This window comes from Mesocricetus auratus, unplaced genomic scaffold, assembly GCF_017639785.1.
Source record: "Mesocricetus auratus isolate SY011 unplaced genomic scaffold, BCM_Maur_2.0 Super-Scaffold_100004, whole genome shotgun sequence".
Classification (NCBI taxonomy): Eukaryota; Metazoa; Chordata; class Mammalia; order Rodentia; family Cricetidae; genus Mesocricetus; species Mesocricetus auratus.
Window position 1 is genome coordinate 101754732 of NW_024429189.1, and position 24433 is coordinate 101779164.

The 24433-nt window shown below is 38.6% G+C and overlaps 1 protein-coding gene across 3 annotated transcripts in view; it reads left to right on the forward strand.

Annotated features, from left to right (window-relative positions):
- Positions 1 to 24433, forward strand: part of Plcb1 (phospholipase C beta 1) — a 667876-nt gene that overhangs the window by 472324 nt on the left and 171119 nt on the right. For all 3 annotated transcript variants that reach the window (XM_040746354.1, XM_040746355.1, XM_040746356.1), the window contains one exon: positions 16103 to 16249. In XM_040746354.1, the coding sequence (XP_040602288.1) occupies positions 16103 to 16249 (147 nt within the window). The remainder of the gene's footprint in view (positions 1 to 16102; positions 16250 to 24433) is intronic.

The window sequence follows — 24433 nt, forward strand, 5'->3', positions numbered from 1 at the left end:
GTCAGTTAAGTCTTCTTTAAACCAAAGTATATCTGTCAAGTTAAATAACAAAAGTGCCGTTGACTTGCCAAACAGAATGGTGAAGAGTAAATAAATTCGCAAATGTGAGAATATTTTGAAAAGGGAAAAGTGCTAAATCCAAGCTAGGTGTCATTATTAAGAACTTTCACACCAACCACCTAAACAATAACACATAACACTGTAGTGGGAAAACTGCAGAGCTGTAGAGCCAGTGCTGTGGCAGCAGGGCCAGTGGCTGAGCAAACAAGCACGTACTGGGCGTCATCACACCATGTCTTTGCTTTGTGCATTTGTCCACAGTTGTGGTGATAGGGCAGGTTTGCAGTTCGCAAGGAATAGAACGGATGATCCTTTTCAATTTAAGACAAATAAGAATGAATGAGAACATGTATAGAACACACTAAATACAGGACTGGAAAAATGTGGATAAAAATAAAGCCAGAGAAGCTCATCTATTCTACAGAATCCAAGGTAGTTAGCATATGCTGTGGGAAACTTCATGCCCAAGCAGAAAACAAGAGGAACATTTAATGATTATTTCTGAAAGCAGGCAAATAGATTTGGGTAAGCCATGAGATGTCAATGCCATCTGCACTTTCCCTGGGAGGAGCTAGCAGAACCCTCAAGGGTCATAGCACCAGGAATAACATTAGCCAAGAAATAGCATATTATTGCTGGGCTTAGAAATTATTTTAAGGAGGTGTTAAGCCCTTGGGCAGGAAGTGTTCCAACGACCTTTGCTATCATTACACACAGAGTGAGGATTGAATGATGATGAATGGTTTTTCATCCACCTAATCCCAGTGACATCCAAACATACGAGTGCCAGATCCCTGCCTAATTGGCATTTGGCACAGCAGAATGTGGTTGGTGCCCATGCTAACTGGCAGACACACTGTCCAGTTTGCCCATCTCAACTGTGCAATGATACATGTGGGCCATCTGTCTTCCAAGGCAAAATTTCCCGGTGCCGAACAGCCTTGAAGATATTTGCATGCATTTGGCTTTTCTTACCCTTTTCAAGGGTAAGAACCTGAATAGTTTCTGCAAATCCCACAATGTCACCTACTGCTTAGCATTTCTATTGTCCTATGTTGGCATAACACATTTTCTATTGTATTTTATTTTTCTTCTCCTAAATGTAAGTTTCACGGGTTGGAGAAAGAAAATGCTGGAGGACACCTCTAAATTGCATGCAGAGATTAGAACATAATTTAAGTCTGGAAAAGAATTTTGGACCTTGATAGACAAATTCAAATCAAAGAGCCTAATCCTCACACCTCTGCCAGATGGGTCATTTATCTGCCAAAGCCCGGGCTTCTTCTAACGAAAAGATTAAAGTAACACATTTTAGAAAGATAAGTAAATCATTGGAAAGACTTTTTTCCTGATCACATTCAGGGCTATTTTTAGGACAGATGCAGTGTAGCCAGATTAAAGCCAACTGTCTATGCGGCAAAATGCCCCCCTTTCCATGGTCCATGTCCCTTACTTGGGACAGTGTTAGGAGAGCTGGGTGGATAGATATGATTAGTCTCATCAGCTCCATCTGTCTTTTTGTCACCTCAGCGTGAGCTACCAGTTCAGCTTCCACACTTGCCAGACAAGTTGTTTCTGACTCAGCCTCAGTTTACTGAGCTGAAAATGAGTCACTCTCTCAAAGAATGCCTGTGCCTGGCATGTGGTATGTTCTCAGAGCAGTAGGTAGCTCATTGCCACTATTATTATGGTTTAATTTCTGTTAATAGACTGTTGTACACTGTCTTCCACAGTGTTATGACACAGCCTGTGCACCTAAGGCACAAATCCTCTGTGTTCTGTGTTGTCTTGAGCAAGCCCCCCTTCCTTCAGATTTCATATCCATAAAACAGTTATATAAGTTTTAGCCCTTTCACAGTGGCAGGGAGGATGGGCTAAGTTCATTCTGTGTATGATAAGGAGCATGAATGATTTGTTAGGCAGACAGATCGTTTGTTAGGGAAACAGATCAAACTGATGAACCTGCTCAAAGTCTATTTTTCCTCATTCATGACCCTGCCTGTGCTTACATATTAGATTTTCTTTCAAGTCACAATCCATTATCTAAAAAGAAAATCTATGCATATAAACATGGCCAGCCATGTTTTCTTTGCTGGAAACTCCTCGATCACAAGCAATTCCACATTAGTTGTTACTGCCATGAAGAGGGGAGTTCTTGGATAGGCATCTGTATTAGTTACTTATCCCATTGCTAGAACAAAATACATGGCAGAAGTGAATTAGAAGGAAGGTTTATTCTGGCTTATAGCTTGACAATAATCTCCATCATGATGAGAAAGTCATGGCAGTGAGGATAGTTTCAGTAATTACGGCTGGGGTGGCAGGAGCATGAGGCAGCTGCCCACAGTGCGCCCAAAGCCACAAATCAAAAAGATGAATGCTGAGTTTGGCTGCCTTTCTCCTCTTCCCTCCGTTCACTACAGAATTTGATACCATGGAATGATGCCACCCATGTTCAGACTTCCTAAGTTAAACTTCTATGCAAATACTCTCACATACACAGCCAGATGTGAGTTTCCTAAATGATTTTTAAGACTAGTAGAGTTGACAATGATGACTAATCATCACAACTTCATCCCTTGTCAGTTTGATATCCAGTCACATTACCTTTAAATCCTAATACTCCACTCCCAGTCCTCCAAGACTCATGTCCATATGATAAAGAAAGATGAATTCAACCCAACTTCAAAAGTCCCCATGGTCTTTAACAGTTTCAACACTTTAAAAGTCCAAAACCAGTCAGGTGTGGTGGTTTATACATTTGGGAGGGAGAAGCCGTGGATCTCTGAGTTGAGGCTAGCCTGGTCTACATAGTGAGTTCTAGAACAGCTACAGAGAGAGACAACACAGAGAGAGAGAGAGAGAGAGAGAGAGAGAGAGAGAGAGAGAAACAGAGAGACAGAGAGACAGAGAGACAGAGAGAGACAGAGAGGAGAGAGAGTCCAAAGCGTCGTCTAAGACTCAAGACAATCTCGTATTCATAAACTCTTGTAAAAATGTTTAAAGTCACATATTTTCAATATGCAATGGTACAGAATAAAAATTCTCATCCAAAAGGAAAGAAGAGACCACAGGAAGATTGAAAACCAGAAGAAAAATGACTAAATCCTGCAAATCCTTCAGCTTCCTATTCTATGTCTGGGGTTTTGGTGGTATTATATGGGCTCCAACAGCCTTACCTGGATGTGCCCCTCCTGTTCTACTGCCTACAGCTCATCTATTATCTCTTGCATTGCATCTACTCTGCATCTACAATTTTCCTAGGCAGACATCAACAGTTCTGTCATCCCCAACATCCTGGGATCTCTATTGCCCCGTAGGTCTCACCTTCACAGGCTCATACAATGGCATCTCAGGGCCTTCTCTAAGGAAATCCAATCCTGCCACATTATTTCTTGACTTCAGTGGCATTCAAGAATCTTGCCCAAGTCTCCATGACCCCTTCCTTCTTGTATTTCTCACATGCCTGAATTGTCAGCACCATGTGGACCCTTGTGTGGAGGCCCAATGCCAGTTTGAAGTATTGTGTGATTCTGTTGCAGCTCTCATGACCTCTCTACATTTTGGCAACCAAATATGGGAGGGGGATGCCATAAGTGGTTGGTTTTGAATAGAGAACATGTTCTGTCATGTTTCTGTTTCTATCTCTTCCTCTTCAAGTGACTTTGGAGATAGTCTTGATCTCAGAGCACCATGCCTAGAGGTCAGGACAGAACTCACTCCAGTGTTGTCTTTTATGGTGATGATCTCTTTAAGAATTATAGTTACCTTCTCCCCACCTACCTTGTCCAAATTTAGGCTTGCTGTTACTCCTTTCCTAACTGAACTGCTCATTTTTCATATCTTTGTGTTCTCTCTAGCTATCCCTATCCCTCTGAGCTAAGAAAAGCGACATTTATCATGCATACCTTGGATATTATGTTGTCTTAAATTTTCCTTTCTGAAAAAAAATAAGTTCGTGGCCATTGAATCTGGCTTTATTTAAGTTTTCAGGAAATGGGTAGCCTGCAACTAAATGGACTTTTCATCAGGATAAAGCAAATGTGGCCTCTAGCCCACTCTCGGCTATAGTCCTAATTCTCCTTAGAAAACTCATGAGTGCATTCTCTACTTCATCACTTCAGCACTCTGGTCTTCCACACTCCCACAGAACAGTCCATTAAGCTCTGTTGACAACATTCTCCTCTCTACAGTCCAAATTCTATGTGCCTCCTACAAATCACATGGTCAGATTTATCACAACAATCACCCTGGTCCTGGTACTTATTTTCTGTATTGGTGACTGTTCTCATTTTTGTGATAAAAGGCCTGACAAAGGCAACATGAGGTAGGGTTTATTTTAGCATGCAGTTTAATTGTCTACTTTATCATGGTGGTGGCCCTACCAGCCCGAGCTGTGGAGCATGAAGCATCCAGTCGCACTGGAGACACTCAGGAAGCAAGATGAGACAAATACTGGTGCTCACCTCTCTTTTTTTTCTGTTCTCCTTTTCATTCAGTTTGGTCCCATGGAAAGATGCCCCAGATTCAAGTGGTTCTTCCTTTGTCTGTAAGCTTCTATGGAATCACCTTCACAGGCACACTCAAGGGTATCTGTTCTAGGTGATTCTAAGCCCCAGGTAGTAGACAATGAAAGTTAACAATCAGAAGCCAGGTGTGGCATGTTCCCTTTACCCTAGCACATAGGCAAAAGCAGGCAGATCTTAGTGAGTTTGAGGCCAGCCACATCTACACATCAAGTTCTAAAATAGCCTGGGATACATAGAGAGATAATGTCTTAAAAACTAAAATTAATAATCAGAGCACATCAGTTAAAAAATGCACATTGGGTGAGAAAGAGATAGCCAAAGGACTCTCTGAGTACGTGACCAATACACCATGGATCCTACTCAGATATTAGCTTTTAGTCATGCAGTATATATTTTCTCCATCACTGGGTCATCTCATTCATGCAAAGTATAATGGGAGTATGGTATTGGACTCACTGCTAGGTTCAGAAATTTCATTATAAATGAGAAACATCCACTTGCATTATGTGGTCTTATTGAAAGCCATATGCATAAGCTTCTAAGTAGGAGATTGGAGTCTATGGATTTATTTCAGATATGCGTTTTACTTCTGGCTTTAATAGGAGATTCTGCCAGAGCAAAGGTCATTAAGAATATGCTTTGATGAGCAATGTAATGGTGTGCACTGAATTCTGTTACCACTTAAGAACTGGTTTACCATAGTCTCAATCGTCCTGGATCCCTTTTCTGGTCTGTTTTGATGACTTTTGATACCAGCATGTCTAGGATTTGTATTCTGAAGAAGAAGGCAGCTTTGGTATAACAGTACTATAAAACAAGTAGAAAAGGTAACTTTTGCCAGGCATTGGGGGCGCACGCCTTTAATCCCAGCACTCGGGAGGCAGAGGCAGGCGGATCTCTGTGAGTTCGAGGCCAGCCTGGTCTACAGAGCTAGTTCCAGGACAGCCTCCAAAACAATACAGAGAAACCCTGTCTCGAAAAACAAAAAACAAAACAAAGAAAAGAAAAGAAAACTTTTTAGCCATCCCTACCTTCCCAAGGACAAAAGGTAGCATGATTTGTTGTTACCAATTTTGGAAAAAGGTTAGAGGGTCAGGCTTTTGGAAGATAAGAGAGAAAAATATCCAACTATAATAAGACTTAGCATACATATGAGTTCAAAGTGTTACAGTTTGTCTCTGGAACTTCCTTAGGATTTTTTTTTAGATAATTGGATAAATTCTTCAACAGTTTTTAGTCAAATTGTGACCTGACATGACAGATTTAGGAAATTCATTTACAAATGTACACATGACTTCTGATCGACATCTCAAGGGTTCCTCTCATGCTATCATAGAAGAAGATGGACATCAAGGACCAGCTTCATTCAGATACCGTTTTGTTAAATACCTTTTACACCCAACCATACTTGTTGTGCACAAACATCCCTGTGAGATTGGCAAGAGAAGTCATGAGGCTCAAGCACTTTCCCAATTGCGAGTTCAAATAACATTTGCCACTCTGACTGCCTGCTGTAGGGAGAAAGAAATGCAGCAAGAAAAACCTGATAGACAGATTGTCCATATAGTGCCATCTATGGTGAGATGTTAGTCACTGCATATGTTCCACCACAAAAAGCAAAAGCAAAAAAATTGTTCCTGGAAAAATAAAAGACCTAAAAAATCCCTTACTGTATGAATCAATTTCATCTATAATTATCAGAAATGTATTTAATATAATACACTTTATCTAAAATACTAGAATGTATCATGGAACTTCAAGATAAACATAATGGAATGAACATATTTACCTAATTAAGCTACCTTGAGTTTACACTAAAGCTGCCTTAAGAGATAATTTTATAGATGTGATCTAGAAAGTGTTTGAACTAAGAAGACAGTTATCTGAGAAAGTTGGTTGTATGTTTGCAGCTGCAATAGATCTGAGGAACCAATCATAGTTCAACCAAGTGGTATTCTGGGAACCATCTGAGTTATTCCATAGAAATCTTTTTTAAAAATCTCAGGAATTGAATTTTCTACTTTCTTGAAGAAGGAGGAGCACCAATAGCGAATAGAATAGGGTCTGGCAGCTGTTGAAATATAGTCAGAATTCCTACCTGAGAAAGGAACAAACTTAAGTGAACATGACACAAGGTATGTACAAGCAAAGTACCACTTTGAAAATAAGATAGCAAGCTGAAACACAGAGACCCATACATGCTTTCCCCACATTAGCTTACAAAACTAGCACTAAACTTTTATTCTTTTTTCTTAGAACTTTTATTCTTTGTGCAGGAGATTAGATGGGGAGACCTGAAGATGAGAGACAAAGGCAAATCCTTCTACAGTGATGTCTTGCCTGTCTCAGAATTCTCAAAGTCACTTAACAAAGTTCAGTAAAATAATCCAGTGAATGTTTCATTTGCCAATTGGAAAATATAAATAAACAGTAATTGCTGGTGTACGAGGAGAACTTCTTTTAAAGGGGGAAAGTAACAGTAGAAAAAATAACTATACAGCAAGAATTAATTACATGTGTAGATATTTTATCCTTAGGAAAGTAACAAATATATTCATCTTTGAAATAAGAACAGGTGTTGTTTTCAAAAGAAATGTCAGATATCAAAAATTAGCTCTTGGATTTTAAAAAGAGCATAAAAGAAACAAAATACTGAAGAAAAAGGTGGGAATAGAATTGAAGAAATATCTAGGTCAAACAAACATGTGACAATTGTACGATAATTGTTTTAAATCTGAGAAAATAATATTCTAGAAAGAAAAAAGGATCATAAAGACATATTTATCAAATTGATCCTAAACTTTCACACCAAAACAGAGAGTGAAGACAAAACAGTACCAAAACAAATCATTGTAAAATTTCAATAAATTTGAGCCAAAGATGCTGAATATTTCTAGAGAGACAAAAGCAAAATAGAACACATAACTGCTTTTAAGATGGTGAATTAGAGCCAGGCTTTGGTAGCACATGCCTTTAATCCCAGCACTCAGGAGGCAGAGACAGATGGATCTCTGTGAGTTCGAGACCAGCCTGGTCTACAAGAGCTAATACCAGGACAGCCTCCAAAGCCACAGAGAAACCCTGTCTTAAAAAACCAAAAAACAAACAAACAATAAGGTGGTGAATTAGAAAGATTTCAATATTTTCAGTGTCCATGCATGGAAAGAAAAAGACAGTCAAACAACTTTAAAAAAGAATAAGAAAAAAAATCTGCCAAGAATACTATACCCAGCTAAACTAGGAACTATGTGTAGAAATGAATGTGAGCTATTTTCAGACATGAAAAGTTTGGGAGATTCAATACTCTGAAGTCTTTCATCAAGGAACTACTGAAAAATGTGCTACAACTAAAATTAAATACATATTTTTGAAACAGCAAGGTATAGTATGTGAAAATAAGAGAGATTAAGAATAGAATAAAATTAAAAGGATTAGGAACTTGTCAATTTGGCAAAAAGGCTCCAAGAAAGACTGCAAGACAACATAACTGAGAAAGCACTTGCATTTGACCACATTATGATAAAGTTTAGATAGTTGATGGAAAGTTGAATTTGTCCTAGATATATATGCAAAGAAATTAACAAATGGACTGGAGAGATGGCTCAGAGGTTAAGAACACTGACTGCTCTTCTAGAGGTCCTGTGTTCAATTCCCAGCAACCACATGGTGACTCACATCCATCTATAATGAGATCTGGTGCCCTCTTCTGGCCTACACAAATACACATGGGCAGAACACTGTATATATAATAAGTAAATAAATCTTTTTTAAAATAGAAATTAACAAATTAATAATAAGGTATTTATTATACTCAAGCAAAGTTAAAAGTTGTGCAGGATAACTGTTGAGTCACTTCATGACTTGGACCTAAATAGAATGCATAGCCATGATAGTATTAACTTTGACTATAGTGACCTCATGCGTGCTGGGGGAGTAGATATGAGAAGGAATGCTACCCTCTTCCATGATGGGAAGTTTAAAAAGAAACAGTAAACAAGAACAATATTTTTAATTAAAAATTAATTTTGTTTATTATTTTCATGTCTGGGAACACACAGTGGTGTGTGTGTGTGTGTGTGTGTGTGTGTGTGTGTGTGTGTGTGTGTGTGTGTGTGTGTGTGTGTGTAAATGAGAGAACAACTTCCAGGAGTCACTTATCTACCTTGTGGGTTCTGAGAATTGAATTAGATCTTCAGGGTGGTAGCTTTTTGTATTATTTAGGTTAGAAACAATCTTGTTTCGCCGGGCGTTGGTGGCACACGCCTTTAATCCCAGCACGCGGGAGGCAGAGGCAGGTGTATCTCTGTGAGGTCAAGGCCAGCCTGGTCTACAGAGCTGATTCCAGGACAGCCTCCAAAACAATACAGAGAAACCCTGTCTCGAAAAACAAAAAACAAACAAACAAAAAAAACAATCTTGTTTCACATGTCAATCCCAAGAACAATATTTTGAGAACCAGAAATAAATAGACATAGAAGCATCCCTGAAAGACTGGAACATCTTTGCTCCTAATCAAGGAGAAACTGGGAAGCTTATTTCTACTCATTGTCCTAAGACAAGTCATTATGGAAAGTAGCTTTAGAAATGCTATGAATTTAGAAATTCACTATTGGCTTCTAGACCATGCTGGTATTTACCCTGTACCCTGTTGCAACTCTGTGTATGCGTCAAGAGCAAATTACACAGGTAACTTCTTGATACTCCTTGGAGATTCTACTCACTAAACTCAGTCCCTCTTCATGTCTTCCCTCCAAGTTCAGTATACTGGTAATAAAAATTGGCCAGTTTTTCTCCACTTTATGCTGGACCTCAGAAGCATAATAGTGGCCATGTTCTTAAGAATTGTTTCACATATATGAGTGTTCTTGCCTATATGTTTGTCTATATACCATATGCTTGTCTGATTGAGAGCATTGACTCCCCCAGAATTGGAATTACAGATGGTTGTGAGCTGCTCTGTGGATGCTGGAAATGGAACCTGGGTCCTCTTGCAAGAGCAAATAGTATTCTTAAATACTGAACATCTCTTCTGCCCTAAGTGGTTTGTTTTGCTTTGTTTTTTAAGTTTTGAAGGGCAGGGAGTTGATGGACACATCCCTGATTTCTCTCACTGTAGGGGAGGCACATAAAGGTGAGCCCTTGATAAAAATGTGTTTTGTGACAGCTATCAGCAAGGAGGGACCTAGTTTCTAAATGTCTTACTCTTCCTGCAGAGAATTGAAGTGCAAATACCTTTTTCTAGATGCCTGATATTGGAGAACCAGTCAAAAAGCTCTTCTAGATTATTCTTCTCCATTTTCCAGAGCTCCTTTTCATAAGCATAAATCCTCCTTCTTCTCCCTTGTTCCCTAAAAGTCTATGGAACAGCCTCAGATGATGCCTTTACTCTGTAAGTCCTCCAGGAGCTTTTGTGTGTTATATGGATGAACTACATACTGCCGAGTGTCATGGGCTTACTGCACAGGTTTAAAGCACCTCTGGGAGATGTCAGAGTGTCCCAGATGGGTTTTGAAATTATCTCTTCCTTATTCCACAGAAGGGCAACAGCTGAATGGCAGTTACTGTCTGTCTCAAGGACAAGAGAGGGCCAGATAGAGGGAGAGTGTGGTGCGTAGTCATGACATCAGTGCAAAACCACACGGATACTTGAAATTTTATGACAAATAAGTCTGAAAAAATGAACAGACATTTAAATGGCCCATGGGGAGCCTCATCTGGTCAAGTCACTGCCTCTAGGGTCTCTTCAAAGGTGGTTCCTCTCTAATGAAGTCAGGCCTGGTCTCCCTTTCTTTGCATATGGTTCTAATGAAGTCAGGTCTTGTCTCCCTTTCTATGCAGTTCCAGTTTCTTTTTTCATTGAACCTGGAGTTTCTTCTGAAGCACTTTACAAAACAGTGTTACTGCATTCACCAAGGGACTTATGTTTCCCTACATTGTCTCCAAATTGTATAATAGTATGTGTTCCCATAAAGGCCATATTATGTGACCAACATGGACAATGGAAAACAAACCAGTCTCTCTTCAGAAAAAAAAATGTCATGGAATTTATTTTTATCCTTTGTCATCTGGGGCCTTACCCTTTAAACTTCATTTGACTTTATTCCAGAAAACTGTATGTACCATTGCTCCCACTGTGGCCTAGTGTTTTGCAATCCTACTGATGTGGGGCTGTTTTTGTTTTGTTTTGTTTTTTATTCAGCTAGCAATAATTCCTAATATATTGACCAACTTGAATTCACAGAACTCGAAAGCTTGAGGAAAAGTGTTAAGGAGGCCTGAGTTGGCTTACCCTTGACTTAACTGCTGGCAAGAATGTGGAAACTGGAAGTCTTGTCTGGTTACCAACTTGTTTAGAAAGACAATGTTTTATTTAGTTGATTGCTTGGTTGGTTTGGATTTTGTTTTGTTTTTTATTGTTTTATTACATTTATTTCCATGCATGTATGTGTATATGTGTAGAATTATGTAGAAGTCAGAGGACAACTGTCCTACCATGTGTATCCTGGGGATCAAACTCGGCTTAGGCATGTAGCAAACCTTTACCCACTGAGTCATCTCACAGGCTCCTGTTTGGTTTTGTTTGTTTTGCTTTGCTTTGCTTTGCGTTTACTGTGCTGGGGACTAAACTCATATCCTCATAGTGTTGTACATGTTTGACACTGAATTACAGTGTTTAGTGCTATCCCATGTCAGTTCACAATGTTTTCCATCTTCTGTGTTCCTCCATGGACTAGGAAAATAAATAGAAGTTTTTCACAGTGAAAGACTTTTTTTCCATTTATGCTGGTGCTTTTAAATCAGTGACAGCATCTTTCTTCCACAGTAGGCTACCTGGAAGCAGTGAAAATTTAAGAGTGCTTTCTCTGCCCCCACACATTGACCAGTTGAAGGCACATTTCACACATTGTGCAAACTGTGAAATACATTTTGAAATTGAACTCCTGCCTCTTTCAGTGACTCACCTTCTACAGTGTACATTGACTAATTCCAGTTTTCACAGGGACATCTCTTGACTTTGTCACCTCTATCCATTCACTTGGGGCATCAAAACTCTTGAGTACTTGTTCCTGTAATTAGCAGGTAGAGCTCTGGAGTGGAAAATGTCTGATGATCTACATTCTTCAGCATATTTTAATTTTATCTGACCACTCTGCAAACCTATACATTGTTCTTATTCAAATTTAGATTAATGTCATCCAGCAAGATGGCTCAGCAGGTAGAATGATGCCCCCACTTCAAGCCTGCCTTCTTCAGTTTGATTCCTAGAGCCTTCAGTGGGAGAAGAGAACCACACCCTGTGGCACACTTATGCCCACACCATCATTCATATGCATGTATATTCACTAATATTAATGAGTAAAATTTTAAAATAAAGTTTCATAACTTCCTTCCCTGGGGATTTTTTGTTTAATATAAGTAACCTGAAAAAGCACTAACTCATCTAAACTCCTAAATTTTTTTCTGCCTGTGGTCTTTGCTAAATATTATGTTAAGGGTCTGGAGTCATAGCTCAGTGTTTTGGTGCCTGTTTATAATGGATTAGGTTCTTGATTCAATATTCAGCACCAAAAAAGGAAAACGCACATTAAAATATTTGATTTCTATAAAACATTAACGGTAGGAGAGATTATATAAAACTAGGTTTATATTTAATTTAGTAGTTTTATCCATGTCTCTTTTTAACTTTGGTCTTTGGTTTGTTTTTTGTTGACAAAGACACTAGGCATATAGGCCAAAGATAGAATACTCACTTAGCATGTATGAGGTACTATACTCAGTTCTCAGCATAAAAACTTGAAAAGAAAAAAAAAGTAAAGACACATATTTTTCTATTTTAAATTTTAACTTTTTCATTAAAATTTTAAGATAGATGATAGATAGATCAATAGATGATAGACAGATAGATGATAGATAAATAGATAGATAGATAGATATAGTGGTTCATAACATCTTTAAACTGGCTTTTGCGTCTTCCTGGCTTTCTTATTAATGAATGAATAAAATTTTGACATTCTCTTACATGTTGACCTGAATTATATTGGCTTCATTGGAAGATGACATTTGTAGATTATGTAGCCTCCATTTGTATTCAATATCACAAAGTCCAAAGTCTCAACACAGGTTCCCAGAAGGTTTTAACAATGTATAGGTATTAATGCTGACCTTACTTACACCTGTCCTTACAGACTGTAGAGATGGGTCAAAAGTGATGAGTGCATACTGCATTTGTGGAGGACTGAACTTGAGTCTGAGCCCCCACACTGGGTGACTCACAGTCACCTGTAAGTCCAGCTCTAGGGGGATCTGATACCTCTATCTTCTGTGGGCACTGCCTTATGTGCACATACCCATACACACACAATTAAAAATGAAACAAGCCTTTTTAAAAAGAAAACTTGTTTGCCACCTACTCTCTATGGACATATACTTTATTTATTTATTTATTTATTCATTTATCTTGTAAAGCCAGAAGTTATTTATTACCAGAATGTGACAAATACAAATGGACAGCCTCAGAGTCAAGCTCAGCCCCATACAAATGGGATGCTAGGTCACACCATCCTCTATTGGTACGCTTTGTATTCCATTAAAAAGGAATGTACACCAAGCTCCCACTCACTTGGAAACTAAAGTGAGTGCCTCCTTACTAGAATTCACTCACATCCAGAAGTTCTATTGCCATTCTTTCTTGGCATGGAATTCAGTTTCTGGTCCCTATGGTATTGCCCCAGTGACAGACAACTTTGTATGAAGCTGTCATTTAGATAAGAGGAAAACATGGGATGAAAAACTCCTACTGTCCTGAGTGATCTTACACTTTTACAACTATTTTCTAGTTTGAATCACTCTAATCATGCAAAAGAATTAATTTGACTAGGTGCAGAAGCTTCATGGGAGACCCCAAGGATGGCAGAGCTGGGATGATATACATTGCTGTGTCAATGCCTGCCCCTCAAGGGGTAAAAACTAGTTCCTCCTACCAGATTGTGAGCTCATTGAAGGCAGGGTCTGGATCTGCATTTCCTGTGCTGTTTGTCTGTGTTTAGCACATGGCAGGTGTTAAATAAGTTGTTAAATCAATAGAAGGTGAAGAGAGGAAAAAGAAAGGAAAAGAGGAAGGGAAGGATGGAGTAATGTTTAACAAGTTTACAGAAAACTGGAAGATTAGAAAAAATTGAATATTTTATGAAACTTTGCCTCAAGAGTTTTATACTCTAAAATATTTTTAACGCATCTGTATAAATAGCTTTGGCACTAAGCTGACTGGTTTATTTATGAGATTCATGATCAGTCCATGTTTAACAGCAGGCTTCAATGGCAGATGGTCTTTGTGACAGCCATGTGTCCAGGATGGTCACTATATTAAGTGATGGCTATTTGGATGTGTAGATGATGGTGTCTCTTAAAGACTGATCACAAATATAACCTGCAGGTGGGTTGCTGCTGTAGGTCACAAGCATGTCAACTAAAGCCTTTTATATCATATTTTCCATCTCAAATTAAGAGCCTTTCTTAGCACTTATCCCTTTCATCATTATGGGGTACATAATGATAGTGGGGTACATTTTTAGCAGTTTGTGATGTAAATATTTGTCTCTATTCAGACATTTGTATAGAAAGATGTTTCTTTCTGCTCTGACAAAGCCTGGTGGCCTGTGTCCAGCCCCTGGAACTCAGGTAAAGGTGACAAAAAAAAAACTTCCACAGAATTGTCCACTCAATCCCACATGTACCATGGCGTATGCACCCTCCCACGTTATGGATGCACACAGATAGTGATAATGATGATAAATAAAAATGTAAAAAAAGTTTTTCATACGATTGCCACTCTCTTTTAGAGAGCCAGTAGTCAAGCTTCTATTTATTTACTTATTTATAACTTAATAATATTAACATTGATTCATCTCTAATATTCCCATAACTTTGGTATTAGTTATCTTGAAAAATATGTTATATGTGAAAAACTAGTATGATAAAATGACATGGTTAATTCTGCTATTTATAAATGGTACACCTAAAAAACAACAGCTTTGTTCCTGCCAATGCAGCCTGCAGAAGGAATTAAATATATACATCAAGGTTTAACTGGCATGGCATTTAATACAGTGTCATTTATCTCTTGCAAAATATTTTAAACAAATTCAATAACCAATAGTAATAGATTGTTGCTTAGTCTTATATTTTGTGTTTTATATTATATAAAATATAACTAAGTATATATTTCATGAGTTCAAGTTAAACACTAATCATAGAGAATTTAATATATTGTTCTTTAATTCAGAAGAAATTACTGTACTATATTATATATGTGTGTGCATATATAAATGTATATATTTGCACACTATTGAAATACACACACATTGTTTTGATGATACACAGCAAATCTCCCAAAGAATGATCTGAAGATTTTTTTTCTCCCTGCTTATCTCAGTGCCTAACTTTCTTCAATGAACATTAGCACTTTTAAATGAACACAAAACTATTCCAACAAGAAATTAAGATAGTTACCCCAACTTTTACTGACACTGCCTTCATTTCCCATTTCTTTCCTGTTGTTTAGAAGCTGTGTTAAAGTTGACGAACACACTATGATGACCACTCTCTGTGGGCCTATAAGGCTGCTGAGTGGGCAATGAAGGCTTGTCTCGGGCCTTGTAAGGCAGTTTCAAATTGTACTCTCTAAATATGCATAATTTTTGTTCACCAAGTATACCACAGTAATGCTGAAATAAAAGGACAGCCTAAATATTTAGCTAGGTCTACCTCAAAAAGTTATAAGAAAAATGTCTGAGTTGAGTCATAAATAGAAAGTCTTTTTCTCTATTTCAAATAAACTTGTAAATAAAATTCACAGCTCCTCCTGTGTGTGCTCTCAGTTTGCTATGCAAAGCACAAGTCATTGTTATCTTTGTGTTGTATAAGAGAAAAAAAAGATTTAAACACTTAAAGTAAAACTAGTTGTTCATGATTTTTTTATTATAAAAATAAAGCAATATATATTCCTGGTGGAAAATTTGGAAAACCAACTCAATGTGGTTAACCTTTTTGTTGTTGTTGTTTTGTTTTGAGATAGGGTTTCTATGTGTAGCCCTGGCTGTCCTGGAATTTGCCCTATAGACTAGACTGACCTCAAACTCAGTGTTCTGCCTGCCTCTGCCTCCTAAATGCTGGGATTAAAAGCTTGCACCACCACTACATGGCAACCTTTCTATTTTAATCCATGAATTTGATGTTCACTATTATGTCTAAAAACAGGAAGTTTGTATTTTAAATCCTCTGAAAAACCGAAGAGCCTTCAGAATAACTACTTATTTCCTTCATTTATATGGAAATAATGGTAAAGTCCAGCACGATCCTAGTGTGTGTCTGTATTGAGAGAAAACCATGTCTGCTGTCTTCTCCTCGGATGCTGCAGAGCAGGTTTTGCTTGTTTGAGATGGATCAGAGCTGGCTGACCCTTCCAGTGTCAGAATGCTGAACCATTCACAAGCCTGTCAATCCATTTTCTCCAGGGCAGATGTCAGTGGATGGATTCATGCGTTACCTGAGTGGAGAAGAAAATGGAGTCGTCTCACCTGAGAAACTGGATTTGAATGAAGACATGTCTCAGCCCCTGTCTCACTATTTCATCAATTCCTCACACAACACCTACCTCACAGGTACTATGGGTTTCTGACTGTTCAGTGGCTAGCCCTGCCAGATTTTACTCTCTAGCATCTGTTATTGTCCTGGGCAATGCCTCTGGAGACTTGGGTTGCCTTGCTGACCTCCCCAGCTGGAAGCCATCCTGTGTGTATTTGTAAAGTTGTTTCATTCTCCTCTCCACAGTGTGTGTTGTTTTAGAGTCTCATAGACTGTACCAGCAGCTGGTGTTTTCTGGTCGATGGGATTTTGTGTAATAGGATTGAGAGTATAGTTAACTTACAGGCATTTCCAGAGGGAATATGACTCAGAGTGCTTGGTTAGTGTACAGGAAGCCGTGTTCCACACCCAGCAACACACACACACACACACACACACACACACACACACACACACACACAACATTGACAACCCCACCTGCTTTTCTATGCTGTATTCATCTTTAAGGACTCCGAGACTCTCAGTGACTGCTGTGAGTCAAATTGTTTTCTCTTCAAGGTGAAACAGGCCTCTAAACAAACAGGTATTGTCTAAATGAAAGTTTAACAGTAAACTCTGTGTCCTACATTGATCCTAAACTGAGCATTGGCAAGGCTTTTGATATATCATTAAAAATAAAAGAAAGTTTTTATCTCTAATCACAAACTTTAAAATATCCTTGGAGAAAATCAGCTAATGGTTTTAAAAAGAATAGAAAAGCTTTGTAAAAACCACATCGCTTTCCCTGCTTTGTAATCCTCATGTTTGTAAAACAGCTGAAGTCTGGGGAGTTGCCTGGTATCTGTGAGAGGTAGATGAACCTCATGCCTTCCAGGTTGTATTGCTGGGCTAGTGGACCTTGTCTGAGCTTGTTCAGTTGGTGCTGCAGGTTGGACTCACAATGATACCCATAAAAACCAGATCCAAGCACTGGATACCTAAGAAAATATGGCATCTAAGAAAATTCCAGGCTGCATATAGGAGTGTCTATCAGAGGCCAATTCTCTAGACATACTTAGCATATCCTTCAGACTTACTTAGCATATCCTCAGTACTTCCCTAAGTACAGCCTATGCTCCAATCTCAAGTACATAGTTGGTGTTCCTACACTAAGTGAGAAACAATCTTGGGCAAAGGTAGCAATGTAACCTTGAGACAGCCATAATGGGCCATATCAGGGTAATCTACACAGTCCAGAACCACTAGTCAGTATTGTAGTATATGAGTTCTACAGTCAGTTGTACTGCAGTTTAAATGCTTGTCAGAATTACATGCCTGCACACTGGTGATTTGTTTCTGCTGGTGTTGTCTACTAAGAAAAATCCATGCCACAAAACTAACTGTTTGCTTGACTCATCCTGAGCCTTATTATAGTTTACTCATTGCTGCATAGCAAATCAATCCCAATGCAGTGGCAGAAAATAAACTTTGTTCATACAGTGTCAGGAATTTGAACAATGAAAGAGGTCACAGCTTGCTGAAGATTTTGGGCCCTTCTCAGACTGTAAGTATATGAAATAAAAATAACTAGCATGAAAAAGGACAAAATTCACTGACATTTCAACAAATATTAAAATAAGTTGTACTAAAATACTGTATATATTTTATTAACAACTTTTAAATGCTTGGAAGCACTGTGGAATAAATTTGAAAATATCTGTGATTTCTACTAGTGGCAGTCACATATGCTTCCAATGCAACTGTGACCTATGACCTCCATGTACAACTGGAAAGAATGTCACAGTTTGTGTAGATGCTTTAAAACAAAAGGTTCAAGGAAGTGTGTCAAAATGTCATGTTAAAATCCAGATTTTTGCTTTCCTGGGTGTGGAGGCTCATGTACTTGGGAGGCTGAGGAAGGAAGAACTTTGTGAGTTCTAGGCCAGCCTGGTCTATAGACTGAGTTCTAGATCAGCCAGAGCTAGTGAGACCCAATCTCAAAAAAGAAGAGGGAGAGAAAATAAAAGAAAAATATGATTTTTTAAAAAAGAACTTAATCCAAGAAATTCTACCTTGAAAAGACACCACTTACAGTAGAGTCTTGTCTTTATCACATACTAAGGACAGGATTTTAAAAGAAATGTGTGTCTAACTTTTGCACATGTGGAATTACCTCTCTGGCCTAGAAGCTGCTATACCTGGTACCATGATGGTAATCCTTTGTTGTACAAAAACTCCCAGCATTTGTGTTTATATTCATTTCTCCCCATTTATTCTTTTCACCACACCAGAATATATCACCCTTTAATCTGTCTGGTATTATATAGATATGTGACTGTCCTTTAAAATTCTGTTCTTTCTCCCTTTAATACTCAGTTGCCTCTGTTTATCCTTTTATGATGACAGAACCTGTTGATCTTTGGAAATGCCTACCTTTTCATTCAGAGGCAGAGGCAGACTCCCACCCCCCTTATCCTTCCATTTTGCCCCCACACGCACATAACCCATAATAAGCCCTGGTCCCTTTTGGTGGGGAACAAAGTACTTTAATAACAGTGTGGACCTTGTGCTATGAGGCATGGTTTCCAAACTATTTCAGTGACAAGTTCTAGATAAATCTAGAAAGGAAATGTATCCTTTTTTCTTCTTAGGGTATGGTTCACAAAGATATTTCTACTTCTATCTTCCAACTTAAATTTTAATTCTATAGATGTGTCCATTAGTAATTTTAGTATGTAACAAATTACATAATTACTAAAAATAATATGCAGTTGCTGATGATGTATTGTATTACATTATAATATCACAATAGCAGTTATGGGAAAATTATTCAGTATTGAAACACAATAGTATTGTGTTTTGAAACACAAACAGAATTGAACTCAAAGAATATAGTTCAAAATTCCCGTGTTGGTTTCCTTTTATAAATTGCACTTCAGCAATGGTTTTTCACGCAAATTAATTTCTTGGCAATCACTAACATCCTCCTCCCTGAGCATAACTCTGCTCCCTGGTCACAGAAGAGTTGGGCTTCATTAGGCCAGGCTGAGCACAGGTTTCCAAAAAAAATCTGAAAACAGAACACACCATTCTCGGGTGTGTATCTGAAGAAATACAATTAAGCATACAAGAGAAGTTTCTGAACATCCATGTGTGTTGGGTCACTTTCCAATAGCCAGCATGTGGACCCAGTCTCACTAACACAGCAATATATAAACACAGTGGAGTATTATTTGACTGTGAAGAACAGAGTGTTTGACATTTTTCAGGAAAATGGGTTCAACTAGAGATCACACTTTAAAAATGCATACCTGGGCCTAAAGAGATGGCTCAGAGGCTAGGAGCACCGACTGCTCTTACATAGGTCCTGAGTTCAATTCCCAGCAACCGCATGTTGGCTCACAACCCTCTATAATGAGATCTGGTGCCCTCTTCTGGCCTGTAGGCATATATGCAGACAGAACACTGTATACATAATAAATAAATAAATCTTTTAAAAAATGCATCCCTGAAGACAGATGAGGCACTATTCTGAGGACTGAATGGGGACCAGTAAGATGAAGGAGAAAGAAGACAATAGAGGATAAATGGAACAAATTAGATCAAAGTACATGATAAACTTGCATGAAAATCTTATAGGGAAGCCCACGATTCTGTGCAGTAATTATACACTAATAAAACAAGATAGGATATTTGCATATTAATGTCTAACAATTCTCAGAAGATACAATGTTTAGCTGCTAGGAAATAAAAGAACTCACCTTTCCCCCTGTTCTGCTAGGCATGCAAGCCAGGGCATCTCAAGGTAGGCAAGTGCTCCAGCACTGATCACCAACCTACTGTTTACTGCAAAAAGAGTTCAAGCCAGCATCTTCACAGTTCTGTATCTAATTTACATCACAGGATTCCTGACTATTCCATCTCATTATTTGATTTCTAGTAACATCCTTGTACACATTTCCAGAAACAGATTTTAACCCATGAGTGCTGCTAACTGTTGTTGTGATACCCTGAGCATTCCACTTGTTATTCTTCCTCTGTCTTTTTGAGCTGTTGTGCTGTGGTTTGCATCACACAGATTTTAATTAGATTAAATGCCCACCGTATTACACTTTCCTAGTTCAAGTCAAAGCATTCTCTTTCCTGTGAGGGAGTTGAGAATACCATATAATCAGGAAAGAAAGGAAGGGAGGGAGGGAGAGAAGGAGGGAGGGGAGGAGGAAGGGAGAGAAGGAGGGAAGGAGATAGGGAGGGAGGGAAAGACTTCCCATAGGAAGTGAAAAGTCTTTTTTTTATTTATGGGTCAAAATATGCCTTTACTTCATATGCCAGTAGTGAGACTGATGCCTTAATTACATACAAAATGAATTATTTCCCAAAGACCTTTGAACAAATATGACTATTTCTGTAATAAAAATTCAAACTCTCCCCAAATTGTTTAACCATGCTCTAAAAAAGAAATATAACCAAAGCCTAATGTAGAATCCAATTAAATTTAAAAATCAATGGCTAAGAAATAAACTAAATTTTAAACATAGTTTGCAGGCCCCTTGCCTGTCTGCTGTCTTGAATTTTTCGGGCACATGACTGTTCTTCATATACATTTATAAAACAAATAGAAAACACAGAAATACTGTTTCATAGGCACAAATGGTAGCCTAAGGAGGGTTCCATACACATGAGCATAAACAATGCTGTGCTCACGCAGATGGTGACATCACTGGGGTTGTGTTCTGACCAGAGGAGGTAAAACTGAGTGACCCAGGTGATCACCAGTCCTGGCCACTACTCCTCTTGGAGAATTTTAAGAACTTGTGTTTCTGAACCACTCCACTCTCAACCCAAACAAGAAGAATTTCAAAACTTGGGCTATTTTCTTTTGATACCTTCAGAGGGACTATAAAAAATAAATATATACAGCCCAAGGAAGGAATCTGTTTGGCAGTCTCTGAATTATGTCCTTTCTATCCCTATTAATGCCCCTCATTAAACATGAAGATATTCCAAAAGGAAACATCAGATTAATAAAATACATGCACAGGACAAGCTGGCTATTAATGACAGTGGCCACTTTTGAGAGTTTAGGACAGCCTTGGCAGTGTACCTATTGTGACTATACTCTAAGGTATTATCTGTCTCTCTAAGGAATCTATCCCAGTGGCTCAAAGAGGAGAAAAAAAAGTCAAAGCCTCTCCCCAGGTGGCATTTCAACTGGCACCATAACTGGCTCATAAAATTTCACAATCTCCAAAAATCTGAAAGGTTACGGTTCTGTATGAAGGAAGTTATGTTCTGTGTCATTGCCACATTAGTATCCTTGTCCCATGTAGAACAAAATGCAAGATTTGAGATCTGATGTTGAAAAATACTGGAATAAGTTAACCAAATAATCTGATTAACTAAGTTATCTCATTGAAGTTCTCAGATAGTTATTCTCTTTTCCTATATACTTTCTTGGCTTCAGAAAAATCCTGATTGTTCCCTTATGGACCAACCACTATTCACCCAAAGCTGAGTGTCATCCACTCCCTTCTTTTACCTCTCTCTCATTCACTAGACTGTAGCATATGCAAGCTTTTATCATTTTTATTTCATTTGAATTACATATGGGCCTAAGAAAAATGAGTGGTGGGTGGAATAAACTTAGGAAATAAATGGGCCCTACTTGAATTTTCCTTTAAATGACACTCTTTATTGGCTTCTTTATAAAAATGGAGATAAATTAAAAGAGAAGGGTTCCTGTGGCTTCATGATTAGAAACCATCTAAGTGACCCAATGAATGAGGAATTTATACCTCGTGCAGCAAAACATCAGCTGCTGAGGTTTGGCTCAGTCAGGGATTCATGAACATCATCAGGGACCCAGGTATCCAGGTATTCCCTGTTTTTTTGGGTATCTATAATTTCAGTTTGACCATGCACCCTAAACATGGGTTTCTATGACTGATATCCATATCTACCTCTGTGAAAGTCCCTGCTTTATGACCCTCTATGAGAGTGAAGTATCTAGAGGTCCCCTAAGCCACTCCTCCAGCCCCATCTAGCATGATTTTCATTATTCTTATTGTTAGAATTACACCATACAACAGAAGTGACACTGACCACCTCCATGGACAAGGAGTTGCCATGACAGCATGAGAAGATTCTAGATTTATTTTCCAGGGCTGGGAGGAGAACCTAAAGCCTATTGGACCCTAATAATAATGTTCTATTGACAAGGAAAAATAGAAGGAAGAGAAAGAAAGTAAAGGAGTATGAGGAGAGCTTAAAATCCATGCTAAGCAGAAATCATTATCATTCATATTCCACTCCCCTGCCAGGTGATAAGGTTAGGGGTGCGCCTTATTTTTCCATGTCCAGTAACGGTGCTTCCCACAGAGAGCATGTTTGGGAATACAGAGAGAAAGAGAGAGAGAGAGAGAGAGAGAGAGAGAGAGAGAGAGACAGAGACAGAGACAGAGACAGAGACAGAGACAGAGACAGAGACAGAGACCTGATACATCTGCCAACACTAAGGCTTAGGGCTGAAATTGATTTTCTTAGGAGAGGAAATGACTTTGTATCTTCCATAGTGTCTCAGTTAGGCCCTTTAATATCACTGGACTCTATAATCAAGAGTTTTGTGTTTTCAGTGAGACAACAGTGAATTTGGTGCATCCTTGGTAACCTGGATTGCTCTCATAATAGGGGCAGCTGTGAGGTCACATGCCCTGAACGAGTGTGACAGACTTGAAAGTTGGCAAAAATTGTGCTCATCTTCATTTATTGAAGGTGACAGTGTCCACAGGAGGAGGACACCAAGTTGACAGGTGCATCCCTTTCTGAAAGAATATCACTTTGAAGGGAAACATCCAAACAATGATAAACATAAAGGTAGACAACTACTCAATAGGCTTTAGGGCAGGAGAAATTCCTCCAAAGGTTGCAATAATAGCAAAGCTGTTAATTTCAAGTTTCTGGTCTTTTCTCTCCCTGGATGCCTTAGTAATCAGACTCAATTCTCCAGTGATTGCAACCAACACTGTCACAAGTGATGAAGGCAAGGGAGGCCCTGCAGCCTGACCAGAGGCTCCCTTATAAATCTATCTGGGATGTAACTGCAGCTTGGAGTTCCTTTGCAAAGTTAGGGTGAATTGCAGAGAGTGGTCTTGGCCAGGCAGAGATGATATCAAGGAATAGTTTTAGAAATACCAAGGGTTGAATGACTCAGGACACACCACTAGTCCATAGCCCCAGTCATATGGAAATATAGTGAGAGGATATGGTACATGAAGAGAAGCAAAGAATTTCAGAATTGGAAATGAAGTAAACTTAAAACTTTAGGGAGAAAAAGAGAATGGAAATGACAACACATCCAAGAAACATAATAGGAATTCCAAGAAATGGCACAATTGGGGATATGGATTTTTCTCAACATACATCTTCTTTAGGACACTTCCGTTTCTTATAAGAAGTGTTCATTTTAAGAATGAGCAAGAAATTTACTTAGGAGGCATTTTGCAGGCTGTAGGTGCTGGATGGTAAACAGTCTTTAATGTCTGCATATTACTTATCATCTCACAAACCCCACACTTTTCATAAAGTACACTCAATTCCTTCTAATTGTCCTTTGAAGATGAATGCACCTGTAAAACAGTTCACAGAAATGTTTCTTAAAGTTTTGAATCATTTATGATAGAGCACTCCAGTTTCACTTAGTTACTGCCGACATAAAATAATGTCTCTGCTTTTAAAGGAGACAAGAAAACGGTTTATTGTGAGCCAGGTAGAAGTAAGCCTGCCCCAGGGACAGAGATCCAGGTTATCCTGAGTGATATGTTCCACTACAGAAGAGGTTTTAAAATGTTATGTGTTCAACAAACAAAAGGAAAGCATTAATGACCACATGTACCAATTTCAAAGGCATTGATGGGAGCCATATAGATCAGGGTGCAGTCATGGGTCCGAATGTCATCTCATCTTTGCATTCAGGTTGGTGAAGGCTGGAGGTCTGCTTTTTGTCTGGAGATACTGGTATCAAAAGTCACGGGTTATGAGGTCTGATAGAGAAGGGAAGGTAACTGGAACCAGTCCGGGACCCTTAGGAAGCTAAAGGCAAAAGACTGAAATCAAGACTACATAGTACAGTCTCCCCAACATACGCATCTGCACATACACACACACGCACACGCACACACACACACACACACACACACACACACAAGCATGCACGCAGCACACAACCAGTAAAGGTAATTGACTACCGATGGACATAAAATATTCCATGATAATTTTGGTTTTGG